Source organism: Podarcis muralis, chromosome Z (genome assembly GCF_964188315.1).
Source record: "Podarcis muralis chromosome Z, rPodMur119.hap1.1, whole genome shotgun sequence".
In the NCBI taxonomy this organism is placed as follows: Eukaryota; Metazoa; Chordata; class Lepidosauria; order Squamata; family Lacertidae; genus Podarcis; species Podarcis muralis.
The window spans coordinates 26,248,564-26,263,109 of record NC_135673.1 but is presented as its reverse complement, the minus strand read 5'-3'; the positions used below and the strand labels follow the sequence as shown (position 1 = coordinate 26,263,109).

The following is a 14,546-nucleotide window of genomic DNA, read 5'->3' as shown; positions in this document are numbered from 1 at the left end:
TCAGTGTTGAAGAAGAAGAAGAAGAAGAAGAAGAAGAAGAAGAAGAAGAAGAAGAAGAAGAAGAAGAAGAAAGAAGAAGAAGTAGTAGTAGTAGTGTTGGGTGGCTTCCCAAAAATATAAAAATACATATAATGAAATAAAAGTACAAAAACTTTAGAAGTGTTGTTTATTAGAAGAAATGAAAACACAGTTAACATTTGCTTTTCATTTTAAAATAAAACCTGCACTGCCACCTATTCGGCAGTGTAAGTACAGCACTTTTTTGACCTTAAAATGTGCATCATGGTTTCAAATAAAAAGGAAGATGCCAAGGCAAGACTTTAGCAAAGCTTCATATGAAGTAAAAAGGGAATAACACTAAGCCTGTTAACCAACTGAAGCTGGGCTCAAATACACCATCCATGTTTAAATGTAGGTTCCACCAAGTATCTTTGCAATCATCTGAATTAGAACAGATGGCAAATTCACTGATTGTGTATAGTAGGCCATTTGCTCCTGGATCCCTCCAGTTTTACAGACTTGGGATGAGATATTTATGTGAATACAGTACTGAGTAAGATCACATACAGATTGCATTGTGCATTAAATTGTTTCCTCAAGAGCTAAACATGAGCTCGTGTGTGTGAAGTGTTTAGAGGATAGCTAAAGCAGCTAGAGGCAGGATTACAATGGACTGTTCCCCATATTGCTGCCATACCTTCCCCACATCAAATTTTGATATACCTCAATACTCATATATACAAACAACCCTTTGCAAAAGACAATTCCTATAATGCACTTCAGATTTTCAGTCAAGTCTTGTAGCCAGCATTTTCCTATGACAGATTATGTTGGAAGAACCAAAATCCTTTATGGGTCATGTTCCAAAGCAGCAATAATAGAACATGCACAGAACCAAACTGGGCTTGCAAACCAATTTTTAAAAAGATGTCTGCTAACTAAGATTAAATTTGAGAACACATTTAATATAAACAGAACTAATGAATCCTATTAATAACTATGCTTTGCTTTTGGAAGGGTCATCCTTGTTTCTTCGCTTTACGTCCCAATTATAAACTCTAGCCATATCTGAAAACACAGTTAAGGAAATTATTGTGCTGTAAGGTGAAAGCAGATGGATTTTATCTGCTTCCCATAATTAGCACAAGCAGTTTGATTCCTGAATACTAGACAGTGCTGTTCTCATAACCAATTTCTAATCTGTTCATCTGAAATATGTAAGTCTGTGCTCTGAAAAAAGATCACAAATAACACTGTGCAGGGCCAGCAGGAAAGAGCCCTACAGTTTCCTTAGCATGAGCTTGATCATAAAGGTTTTTATTCCCGAATACCTGCAACAATACTAGCTTTCTCAAATTGCCAATAACTTGCCCTGCACACACTCTTGTGACACCTGGCTGGACAACAGGCAGCATTTTCCATGATCACAACTCCATTTTCAAACCATGGGAAATGACTGCAGCCAGCTCATTAACAGCACATCTTCACTTGGTTAAGCACCTGAGCACATGCTTGTGGAAAGAATAAGATGGCTCTCAATGACTAGACTGTTTTTACCTGCAGATAACCAGAAGACTTATCAACTTGTAATTTTTGAAAGGCTGGCAAATAACCGCTTGCCTATGTTTTTGGAAGTGGTTAAAAAAAATTCTTACTCTCTGCTTCTCTGGTTTTTCTGACTGGATGCAGATGTGTGGTTAAAACTCTCTCTGCTGCATGGTAGACAACCAGCTTATCACAATTTGAATGAGAACTATCCTGTCCTCAGTTCGAAGCTAGATAAACCTTTGGTTTTAACAACAGTGCGACAAGATTAAGGGAGAACAAAGGCAGGAAAAGGTGCTAACAAATGTACTGAATAGTCCAGTGCATTTTAGACTTCCAGAAATCATCTATGAAAACCTTTGAATAAAAATCGTAAGAAAGTTTGTTCTTTTTTGAGGTCTTCTTTTCCAAAGAAGAGCCTAAATGAACTTGATTACTCAGGAGTATTGCTCACCTCTAGCTCCTTCTCTGCTCTTCCTCTGGAGAAGGAGCCTTGAGTCAAAATTCAGCCCCCAAAGCCACACCCCAAAATTTGATTTATTTTCCCTCCAAAACATTTTTTAGACAGTGCAAATCTTTTTTCTACTACTCTATATGTCTCCCACTGCGATGTTTTTGAGCCCTCCAAAGTCTCCTCACAAATGTTTAGTGTATTTTTCGCTCTATAAGACGCACTTTCCCCCTCCTAAAAAGTAAGGGGAAATGTGTGTGCGTCTTACGGAACGAATGCAGGCTGCGCAGCTTTCACTGAAGCCAGGAGAGCAAGAGGGATCGGTGCGCACCGATCCCTCTTGCTCTCCTGGCTTCGCTTCGCTGGATAGGCACTGCGCAGCTTTCCTTCTCTGCGCAGCGCTCCTTCAGCGAAGTGGGAGGAGAAATGGAGCCCCTTCCATTTCTCCTCCCACTTTGCTAGAGAGGCACTGAGCAGAGAAGATTTTTTTTCCCCTTGTTCTCCTCCTCTAAAACTAGGTGTGTCTTATGGTCAGGTGCGTCTTATAGAGAGAAAAATACGGTATATTTTGCTCTAACCGGTTCCTCACTGTGATGCTAAATGATTTTCTTTTGTGACCCTCCAAGATCACCTTCTTTTGAAGAAAGTGATGATTTTTTTTTTAAAAAGTATTTTCTTATTTATTGACCACTGCCATGGGTGGTTCCTGTGATCCTAAAAGTCTTTTATGACCCTAACTGCCCCACTTTGTCCTTTTAAAAAGTCCACCTTTTACACCTTGGACACCAGAGGGGTCAATGTGGCCCTCAGCATGAAAAAAGTTTTGTACTGGAGGGAAGAACCTTGAACCTCATCAACTGTCCTGGAGTCACTGCTCACAGCGACTGTTGTATATCAGTGATAACTGAGGATATTGTATATTTTCACAGCAAGTGGTATCTAGACTGAACAAACTGGGGAAATGCAATAAATACCTGCATCCGCTACTGGATTCACTATTCCTTGACCTGAATTGTTTCCACAAGCAGATTCGTTCAAAGAAAGTGGATGAATACTAAGAAATAGAGGACATAACATTGTGAAACAGGAATTCAATTCTCTTTTTAAAAGGATACTGACTTCTGTAGTAGTGAACTGATCCCTAAGAAAATCCAGATCTTCCTCGAGAGACTCAAGGTTTCTTGTGGCTGTGAAGAGATTCTTTTCTAGCAATGCCTGGGCTTCATCAATGTCATATTCCAGCATTACGTTGGCCTAAGAACAACATTTATGTTGAGGAACCTTCAATGGCTTTTGAAATTAAGTAGTGTTAAAATGAATGAATGACGGACTACAAATTCACCTTCAAGAGCCTAAGTTGGTTTTACCCTTTCTGATAGAGACCATTATCTTAAAACACATTTAAAACAGCAAATTAAGCAGAACCCTTGACACATTATAGTTAAAAGACCGATCTTGGACATTGAATATGGAAGTTGAATACAGAAGCAATAGCATAAGCATAGCATAGCTAGATGATAGATAGATAGATAGATGATAGATAGATAGATAGATAGATAGATGATAGATAGGCAGGCAGACATATGTAGCTATAAATATTGCAGGTGGTACTGTTTGCAACCAGTTCAAAAACAGTATGTGAAGCTCATGTGCCATTTTTTACACTTATTTACACTGTAGCTATCTGCTGCATTTGTTGCCCATTTAAGAGGTTTGGAGACACACTTTTGGATCTCCTGAAAAGCCTGGTGTCATTCAAAAATTTTGCTCACTCGCTGCTCACCTCCAACTGCATATAATTTAAAACAACTTAAATAGTACTGGTCTGGGAAAAGATCATTGTGGGAACTCAATTTTACAAAAAGCAGATAAAATTAACCAATCCGAAACTGTTGCAATTTAAACATATTTTGTAAATATTCTGCTGCAGGAGTGCCAGACATTCCCTGCCAGTTTCATCTGGGATTATGTGCTCCTTTGTTGGATGTTTCAGATTTGGGGTAAAGCAAGGTGTTTAGCAGACTCCATGTTCCTTATTTAATCCAGGCAAGCAATTCATCACTTGTTATTTTACTGTTAAGTACAGTTCAGAAAACCATTTAAATGATTGGTTAGGTCAGAAATGAGGAGCCTCTGGCTCTGCAGATGTTGTTGGGACTCCCATCAGACCCAACCAACATGGTCAATGGTTAGAGATACTGGGAACACTGTAGTCCAATAACCGGTTTTCCAGACCCAGTTTGGGTTATTGAGAATAACTCATGTGGAGCCTTAGGCTCACATGCTAACTTTAAGCACATGCAACTTAAAGCAACACCTGAAACAATGCACAATGACTGAATTCAGAGGAGCCTCCAATTCATGCAAGTATAAGCCAAAGCCTATATTTGGACAGCACAGCAAACGATGGCTAATACTGAACAGAAAAGATGAAATGGATCATTAGGGCAAAGGAAGAGGAGAACCCAGTTCATTTCCATAGTCTGAAGGATCAGCTGAATTGTGCCCATTGTTGCACCTTTCAAGATCTGGGCTGAAATGTATTCTTTTGCAATGTTGCTAAGAGGCTTTTGTCCCTGCTGTTCCAAAAAATTCCAGAGATTGGAAATGGGTAATGATTTCCATTGGGGGGGGGGGGAGGTTCATACCAAGCTGCGTGGCCAAATAACATCATGAAATGTTAACGTAATATTCAGAACTCATGTTGCCTTTCAGCCATGTTTGTGGCTGAAAATAGATGCTTAGTAAGTGTGAACATGTTTTTACTTACCCCCAACCAAAGACAAACTTTATCTGTAGGAGGAACAGAAGCTTTACAGTAGAGGTTATCTGCCAATAAAAATCTGGTTTCCATCAGTTTTGTGGATTCCTACCGAAAGGAGAGATGACAAATGAACATGGCTAGAGCACTTGTGTTAAAATTAGTCATTATCAATAATTTTCTACAGCCAAATAAAGATTGATTTGTGATAACTATTGATGTAGCATTGTAGATAAGAAAAATACCCACCACATTGTAAAAGGTATTTACCTTTTTCTTCTGCATGTGTTTTAAGATTTCTAATGTCTGCTTAATTTCAGGAATTTGATTTTTTAACCTGTGAATAAAACAGATATAAAATATTATTTCTGCTACACTTACTAACCAATCTAATCTGCTTTATATATAATTGGGGTTTGGAGGTAGGGCAGAAACACTCAGTTCAGCATGTGAGGTTGTTCTACAGATATTTCCATATAAGGGACCCTTGCCTTATTGGGAGTCAGCCTACATTTGAACTTACGCCTCAGTTGTGATACTGGAAATATTGAATTAAAATCAACCAAGGGGTTCTTTAACGATAGATGTTGCAAGATAACTCTTCTAACTTTCAGCACCCGTAGAATTCCAGCTATAATCATGAAAAAGAAGGCTCATTTAGCGAGGAAAGGAGTCTTCCCTTATCAGCATTTTGAAGACACATCACTTAAGCTACTGTTTGTACCTAAAAGGGCGATCAGGAGGAACAAAGTCAAAGGCGAAAGATTTATACGATCTGAAGAGAAACCAGTTAAAAAGTTAAGTGGTTTTTAGCTATAACGCTATAAGGAATATGAAAAAATGGATTATTAACAGGTAAAAATTTAATGTTACAATATTTTAAGACTAAAGACTAGGATAAACAAAGAGGGAAAGGATTTGCTGAACTAACAAATTGAATTGGAATACAAAAAGGGAGGTGTGAGGAGGTCCGGGAAACAAGCAAATGAAAGATAAGTGATAGAAAGATGGAATTGTTTTTTAACTATTTTTATTTTGTATTTTTCTTTTTTCTTTTTTCATTTTGTAATATTTTGAAAATTTTAATAAATATCTTTTTAAAAAAAACAGGAGGAACAAAGTCACTTCAACTAAAGCTGACATTGACATTTGTCCTATTGCTGAAGAAGATCACAGTCAATGTGAAGAATTATTATCAGAAACTCCAGAGATTATACAAGGAAAATTCAAGAAGTCTAATCAATCTACAGCAGTTCTGAATAAAAATTACTCTCCAGATTTAGCAGACTGGATAGTCCCAGAAAAAGAGGATTTGCTAAGTAATTTTATTAACCTACCAGATAATGAGCAAAGTGGCATTCTCATCAAACTAGCTAAGTTTCAGTCCAGATTGACCCAAATACAACAGCATGGACAACAAAACGTTGGTGAAACAACTGACAATCAAACCTTTTGCCCACAGACTGTTTCTCCAAAATGTATAGTTAAAAAGAGGACTACCAGAGAATCTTTTAAATGTATAGATGCAAACTGCAAACTCAACCCACCTTGGAATATGATATGGTTAGGGACAATCCTGATGGTGTGACTACAAATTCCTGGCTGAGCTACTGGAAATTAGTTCCAAATGAAATAGGTAGTCCTCTCCCGAGAATCAAAAAGTATACCAACACCACTGAATGGGTTCCCACTGATAAGAGGAATGGAAGCATTTTTAAAGATGAAATTGGGTACTTGGACAAAGTGGAACCAAAAGGCCAGAGCCTTAAAGGAGTTGGGGCTAAAACTGATGTCATGGAACATAGCAGGCTGTCATTCAAGGCAGATTAATAGACAGCTGATGAACTATTTTGTGCAATTTGATATTATTCTGCTTCAAGAAACATGGCACAATGACTCTATAATGATTAACGGAAACAAATGTCACCCATTGACAACCACTCCCTCAATGAAAGGTGGTAGGGTCAGTGGGTGTCTAGCATGTTTCATCTCCACAAAGTTGAATGCAACTACAACAGCCATGATTCCATGTAACCCATTTGCAACTGCTGTCTTGGTTGTAGTTTTGAAAGTATGTTTAATGCTGATTAATGTCTACATACCACCTTGTCAAAAAGTAAAACAAACAAAAAAACTACTGTAAATACTATCTGGACAGACGTAGAGAATTATATAGAATCCATGGAATCCCTATATCCTACCGCAGTGTTTATCATTGCAGGGGATTTTAATGTACATATGGGAGTTAACGATGTAAATTTGTATACGATCAGATTCTGAAACCAGATATTTACTTAGCCAGAGGTACCTCCCACCTGTCTAATTACATCATAGATGTAATTATTCAGAGCTTTGTTTAGCCCAAGTTGTAAGGTGGAGGGACTTGCTAATATTGAACAGCATAATAGAGGGAGATCAATCCAGAGAATACACCCACTTTACAAAGCATGGAGGCAGTGTGACAGATTATATTGGTGATCTCATGATTTGCATATAAGTTTGTCATGGAGTTAAAGCTGGGCAATAATATTGAAAGCAATCATTTACCTCTAACAATGGTACTAGTAGCCCCAGTATTTAACAATTCTTCCCTCAAAACTCAATTTATCTCTAATGCAAACTTAGGTGTGACTGCAGGCAATGGAATTAGGTGGACACCAGTACACTTAATACTTAACTCGTTCCGAGGGTCCTTACGTACCCCGAAAAGTCCACAACTTGAGGCGCCGTTTCTGCGCATGTGCGGTGAAACCCGGAAGTATACAATGTGATTTTACATGCAATAGCATATGGAAACTTGACCCTGTTCTTTTGAATGAACACTTCTGTTGATTAATGCAAACCTATGATTGCTTTTTTTCTATTCCAGTAATAATTATTGCCATCAAAATTTGTTCGATGGGATGGCAAGGCTCATTGTCTAATTTTTCACCTGAATTTACTTTAACTCCTAGTCAAGCAAAATAATGCATGACAAAAAGCAACAGTGGGTGCAGATACCTAATTATTTAATACTGTGGCCCCATCACTACTGTAAAAACCAGCTCATTTACGTCATGATATAAGGCAGAAAAATATTAACTGCAAACATGTCAAATACTCTTATGTGCCTTTCAGACATTCCTCACAAGTTGGACCACAGTCCTAGCATTGCAAGTTGTTTTAGTATCCTACCAGTGCATCAGCTTGTAGCAACAACTGTCTAGCTTCTTAAAGGGTAGTAGCTTATTAAATTTTAGCCAAAGAACAGTCTGCATGATGACATGGGGAGTAGCATTATAACTTTAGAATAAGCCTTATAAAGGAGACCACAGAAAATACCTACCTTCTTTTCTTCTGGGCAAGGTTAAGCTCCATAAATTTATATTTCTGATACTGTTCATCCAATTTCTTGAGTACGGTGTCTGCCGTCTCATTTCCTGGCTGTTTCATAAAGGAATCTACATCTTCCTTCGAGTAGAAACACATTATACATAAGTAACTCCCAAAGCTTCAATTCATACAACCATGTGAAGAGTTGGTTGGTCAAAGCCTGGCCTGTTCTGACTTCTTCCAGGGCTGGCATTGGGGACAGGAATGGCCAAGCACCAGCCAAAGACCCTGCTCCAGTATGAGACCCACTACTGAGAGTCCCCTGGCCCTCCTCACCATTTCTAACCACTTGCTTGCCTACCCTTTTTTGCTTTTTAATTTCCTAAGTCACTTAGAGACTTCTTATATGTCAGCTGGCTACTAAAATTGAACAAATAACAATAATTCTGCTTTCTCTTCTACATTCAAAAGCATAAACAGCATAGTCAAGCAGTAAAATATTTGGGAAGCAAGTCCAAGGTTAGTTTCTCCTTTTAGTATTAATCCCACATAAACAGGTTGCCTGAAAGGAATGGCAGCTATGCAGCCAGCCCCCTCCCCCCTGGGAATATGCAGACTATCTAGCTGGCCACTCAAAGCAAACAAATGCCCATCTAGAGAGATGTTCAATATGATCCAGGAGGACTCTTATTCTTCATAATGAATTAGATTCATAAGATAGGAAGACTACAAGGGTTTTTTGGGGGGGGCAGCCAATAGCAAGGAAATATTACTGCTTTCCGTGTATAATTGGCTACTCAACTACTGGTAGCAAAATGTTAGCATATGGCCTAATAAACACTGGCGCTCATAGAAGCATAAGGAACTGCCTTACACTGAGCCAGACCATTAGTCCAGTGTTTCCCAACCTTGGGCCTCCAGCTGTTTTTGAACTACAATTCCCATCATCCCTGACCACTGGTCTTGCTAGCTAGGGATGATGGGAGTTGTAGTCCAAAAACAGCTGGAGGCCCAAGGTTGGGAAACACTGCGATTAGTCCATGGAGCTCAGAACTGACTACACTATTTTATTCCCTCTCCTAGTTTACAGTATAAAAGCCCCCCTTCCTGGTCACTTGGAAGCAATTCTTACTTGATCTGAGCCAGCTCGGCTCTTCTTACAGAAGACAAATCCATGGTACACAGACCTATTAAACCATGACATTATAGAAGTTATAGTTCGCAAGACTAGCACAACCGTGAAGCTTGTTGGGACCTGACAGTATCTCTTCAGCTAGCTTCCCTTGCAGTGTTGCTTATAAGAATAGGGATGAGGGGGGAAGAGCAACGGGCAGTGTCTTCTTAGGCTCTCTGGGAGGAAAGGCCGGATGCAGTAAGTACCGGTAAATTACAGACCACGGAACCTTCGCATTAAAAGGCAATCACTCTTGAAATCCGAAGTGGGTGGGGCGCAAAAAGCAGAAGAGGCTGCCCTCCCCCACATTCTTGCCCCCATCTTCCCTGCTGGATTTATTTCCCCAGAGGCGTGACACCCAACCTGCCTCTGAAGACCAGCGGAGCCCTCGCATTCCTGCCTCGTCTGCTGGCAGTCTTTTCCCAAACAAAAAACAGGCTGCTTGTCTTCGGCTGACCTGGCAGGGCATCCTGCCCGTTCCTTATAATAATAAAATAATAATAATAATAACAGTAGGCTACCTTAAAACGCCAGTTACTGCAGGGAAGGCCGCCGCCGCCACGTGAAGGGATCAGGGCCTCCTTACTAACAGGCAGTCTACCCCTAAATGCCAGGTGCCGCAGAGCCTCCGCGCTCCTGCCCCGCGGCGAGGGCGCCGGTCGGAAAAGAGGGTCTTTGGGGCTGACAGCCCCCCGGACATCATTATTGAGGAGACCCCCCACTCCCCGCTCACTGTCAAAAGTGAAGCGCATGCGCAACAAGCACACCACGCAGAACACCCCCCCACACCCCACGTTCACCTCAGTACTCGAGGTCCACTCTGGCCCCTCCGCGTGGCTCCCCATTTCCCACCCACCCCGCGCCCACATTTTTGCTTACTACGAAGATGGCCTCGGGGATGCCCAGGTGCGCCCGTTTCCCGCCCGTTGGTCCGTCGCCGCAAACTGCCTCGTCGACGGTGACCGCCGCCATCTTCACGAAGGGAGTAAAAGAATGGGGAGGGAGGGGGGAATAGAGCCCGGCGTGCTTTTCCTCCCTCGCGCATGCGGATTGGCATAGAAACTGAGCTAACCGTAGCCCAGACGTCGCGCGCGCGGGTTCTGAGGAGGGGGAGTGGAGGGTCTCCCTGTTGCCTGATAGGTCTTGATTGACTGCCCGAGGGTAAGGGAGGAGCGTGCCCTGCCATTCTCGTTTTTGGTGTGAAGGTTGTATTGTTGGTGTTAGATGGTGGTGATAATGTGCAGCTACCCCCCTAAGAAAGCGAAAGCCCCTTCGTGATTTACCATATAAATAGGATTGGGTATTATTATTATTATTATTATTATTATTATTATTATTATTATTACATAGAAGCAAGGCTGTGTACACACTGGGTCATTAAAGCACATTGCTTCACCCCTCAAAGAATCCTGGGAACTGCAGTTACAGGATCACCATGAAGGATGCCCGAATATTTGTTACTTTTATATCAGACGTTTCCTTCCAAGAGCTCAGTATGATGTATGCATCATTATAGAGTCCTAGAATGGTTGGAAGGGACCACGAGGATCAAATAATCTCTTCCCCTGCGCTGCCTCTGCAGGAATGTTTCGCCCAAAGGGGGGTTTAAACCCACGGCCCCAAGACTAAGGGTCTCATGCTCTTCGGTTTTCCCACTCCCCGTTTTATCCACGCAATAACCCTGTGTGGCAGTGGCATAGTGTGGGGGGTGCAGGGGGGGCTGGCCGCACCGGGCGCAACATCTGGGGGTTAGGGTTAGGGGGCGCAAATCCACGGGTTAGGGGGCGCAAATTACTTGCCTTGCCCCGGGTGCTGACAACCCACGCTACGCCACTGCTGTGTGGTAGGTTAGGTTGACTGTCAGAGGCGCAACACAGTGAGCCGGTGGGGATTTGAATCCTAGTTTCCACTACATCACATTAGCGGTGGCAAATGCCCCTTGATTATGGTAGGGAGGAAAGGGAGGCAGGGCAACAAGAGGTGGAGCCAGAGTCAAAGACAGGTAGAGCCGATTGATTCTGTTTTTGTCCCATCCACCTCCCTGCTGAATTCTACAAGGGCAGCGCTGAGACTGAAAAAGAGGAAGGTAACAACTACGTAGTTCCACCACCTCCTGGGTTGGTTGTAAGAAGGAAAGGAACTGAGATTGGTGCAGCAGTGCCACCTTAGCCCTTATGAACCAACCTCTGATATATCACACTGGTGGCTTTCATAGAAAAACTTCCTTATACCAAGTCAGACCATTGGTCCGTTTACATAGCTGTCAACTTTCAGATTTGAAAATAAGGGATCAGCAGCCTCGAAAATAAGGGATCAGCAGCCTCACCTGTCCCAGGGACAGTCTACAGGATAGCTAACAATCCAGGATAGCAGCGGGAAGCAGCGGGAAACGGCGCTGGAATAAGGGAATTTTCCACCAAAAAAGGGAAGGTTGACAGCTATGCATTTAGCTCAGTATTGTCCACACTGACTGGCAGCAGCTCTCCAAGTTTCCAGCTGGTGACATTGCTAGCCCTGCCTGGAGATGCCATGATTTGAACCTGAGAACCTGGTGCTCTACCACTGAGCCATGGCCCTTCCCCTTTACACATAGATGTAGAAGATCTTTTTAAACGGCTTTTCTGGTGACTCTCACATAGTAATATTAAACTATAAATGTAAAAATAGCAAATACAAGCTACAAGAGGGGGAGCATTTTGATAAACAGATCTCAACTCTATTTTTAATAGATATGTCTAGTCAGAAGTAAGCTTGATTGAGTTCAATGGGACTTAGGTTCAGGTAAGAAGCACCTAAGGCTTCTTATCCTTCAATGGGACTTAGGTTCAGGTAAGAAGCACCTAAGGCTTCTTATCCTTCATCCTCTGCTGTGCGTTTAACTCAGGCATAGAAGAAGAAGAGTTTAGATTTGATATCCCGCCTTTCACTCCCTTTAAGGAGTCTCAAAGCAGCTAACATTCTCCTTTCCCTTCCTCCCCCACAACAAACACTCTGTGAGGTGCTTTCCCTTCCTCCCCCACAACAAACACTCTGTGAGGTGAGTGGGGCTGAGAGACTTCAAAGAAGTGTGACTAGTCCAAGGTCACCCAGCAGCTGCATGCGGAGGAGCAGAGACGCCAGATTACAAGACTACCGCTCTTAACCACTACACCACACTACAACTCCCATCATCCCTAGCTAACAGGACAGGTGGTCAGGGATGATGGGAATTGTACTGTAGTCCCAAAACATCTGGAGGGCAGAGTTTGCCTATGCCTGGTTTAACTTTATCATGTGTCCCCTTTTGTTACATTGAAGTTACTTAGTTACTTTTTATCATGTGTTATCATATGACATCCTGTGCCCTTTTAAAATATGGGTTGGGGGGTTATTGGGTTGTTGTTTTCATTTTGATTATGTATTTTGTGGATTATATTTTGATTTTATTCTGTGAACTGCCCTGAGACCGCTGGGTATAGAACTGTACAGTGGTACCTCGGGTTACATAAGCTTCAGGTTACATACACTTCAGGTTACAGACTCCGCTAACCCAGAAATAGTACCTCGGGTTAAGAACTTTGCTTCAGGATGAAAACAGAAATCGTGCGGTGGCGGTGCGGCAGCAGCGGGAGGCCCCATTAGCTAAAGTGGTGCTTCAGGTTAAGAACAGTTTCAGGTTAAGAATGGACCTCACAAACGAATTAAGTACTTAACCCGAGGTACCACTGTATATAAATTCAATAAAGAATAATATCAGTTGTCTCATTCTACATGATTTACTATATATATGAAAGGAAAAATAGTATCAAACAATGTGATACACAGTTGTTAGGTGGTTTAGTGACATATTATACAAATTCCAGCAAGCAAACCTTAGCCTGAGATCATGAGCCACTGCCAACTCCAGGCTTAGATGGGGCATTGGTCTGAAGACTCCTCAGAGACTCAGAGAGTGGTCTCTGGCCAACAAAAGCTTATAGTGTAACAAGTATGTAAAATAGTCCTGTATCAGTGATTCCCAAACTTGAAAATTAATGAGTGTGTTGGTGGACCACTTAAAATAGTTTTTCTGCCCATTGCAGCAATTGTAATGCATTTGTGTTAGATGCCATATGCATTTTAATTTTAATTTTATTGCTTCTATTTTGATATGTTTGCTTCCTTTCACTTGTTTTCCTGGCTCCTAATCTTCTCCACTCCTTTTAAATCTCTCCCTCCTGCTCTTCTGTATTCTTAATCCTCCCCACTCCTTTTAAATCACTTCCTCTTGCTTAAGATCCTAATCCTCTTCGTTTCTTTCAAGTCCCCTTGCCAGAGGATTGCTGGGTTCTCAGAATGAGCAGCTGCTGCACCCACTGTTCTTCACAGCCATGCTGTGGACCACCTGAGTGATGCTCATAGAACTCTTGCACTCAACTCTATTGTTTATTGTGATGTCCCCTTGGAATACTCTGGGCCACTGTGAGAATATGTGTCCCAGCCCAGCTGCCCAGGACTGATAAGGGCCCTGCTACTCTGATGTAAGCCTGCCAGAGCTCTCATGAACACGGAAATAGGGCCATGAGGTTATTTCATTGAGGGCTTCCTTCAAATCTAGAACCAGCCCTGCTAAGATCAGCCAGAGTTTGCACCAGAGTCCACTTCCTCTGTTTAGCACCTCAACGCCCAGCAGTCTCCTCGCCCGAGCTCAGAGCTGGCATTGAGGACTCCCAGACTGCTATTTCTGGGCAACTTCAGCATCCATGCCAAGGCGATTTGCTCCCCATTTGTGAATGCTCTCTATACAGAGTATCACCTGGCACCTTCATTACATATCTTTAGATGCCAGGAACGTATATCTCAACTAGGTATTTTCTCTTCAACCATGGCTTTTTAAATGGTTTTTTTTTTTGGGGGGGGGGCTGTTAGTTTGTTTTTCATGTATTATGTATCTTGAATTCTAATTTTGTATTTTTATGTTGTGAACCGCCCTGTGACCTTTGGATGAAAGGCAGTATACTGACTAAATAAATAAGACAAGGAGGAAGTAGAAGATGGGGATTGTATCATGTTCAAGAACATGTACCATTCATAACCAGCTACCCACCCAGATATGTGGTTTGCAAGCTTGCTACCTCTCTTCTCTCACACATCCATTCTTGTTCCATAGGAATTTCAAGACTATATACATTTGATGTACACAATTTGCTTTCCATATCATTGATGCTAATACATACTAGTAACTTTTACTAACTTCACAGCTTGGGCCCTGCTTTGGGTGTTTCACGAAACCAAGTGAAGTGAGAGGTGGCATTTTCAACAGTGACAGCACCCTAGTTATGGAC

The 14,546-nt window shown here is 41.8% G+C and overlaps 1 protein-coding gene across 2 annotated transcripts; it reads right to left on the bottom strand.

Annotated features, from left to right (window-relative positions):
• Positions 1–149: 149 nt before the first annotated feature.
• On the bottom strand, positions 150–10,272 carry VBP1 (VHL binding protein 1). 2 transcript variants are annotated; one of them, XM_028715080.2, is made up of 6 exons: positions 10,123–10,272; positions 8,083–8,207; positions 5,028–5,094; positions 4,767–4,865; positions 3,112–3,250; positions 150–1,068 (listed from the first exon to the last, which is right to left on the bottom strand). In XM_028715080.2, exons 1-6 carry the CDS (start codon positions 10,213–10,215, stop codon positions 998–1,000), a joined length of 594 nt encoding a protein of 197 aa, XP_028570913.1. In that variant the 5' UTR covers positions 10,216–10,272; the 3' UTR covers positions 150–997. The 2 variants fall into 2 exon arrangements, with proteins under 2 accessions (XP_028570913.1, XP_028570912.1); XM_028715079.2 differs by lacking the exon at positions 10,123–10,272 and adding an exon at positions 9,765–9,970.
• Positions 10,273–14,546: the final 4,274 nt, after the last annotated feature.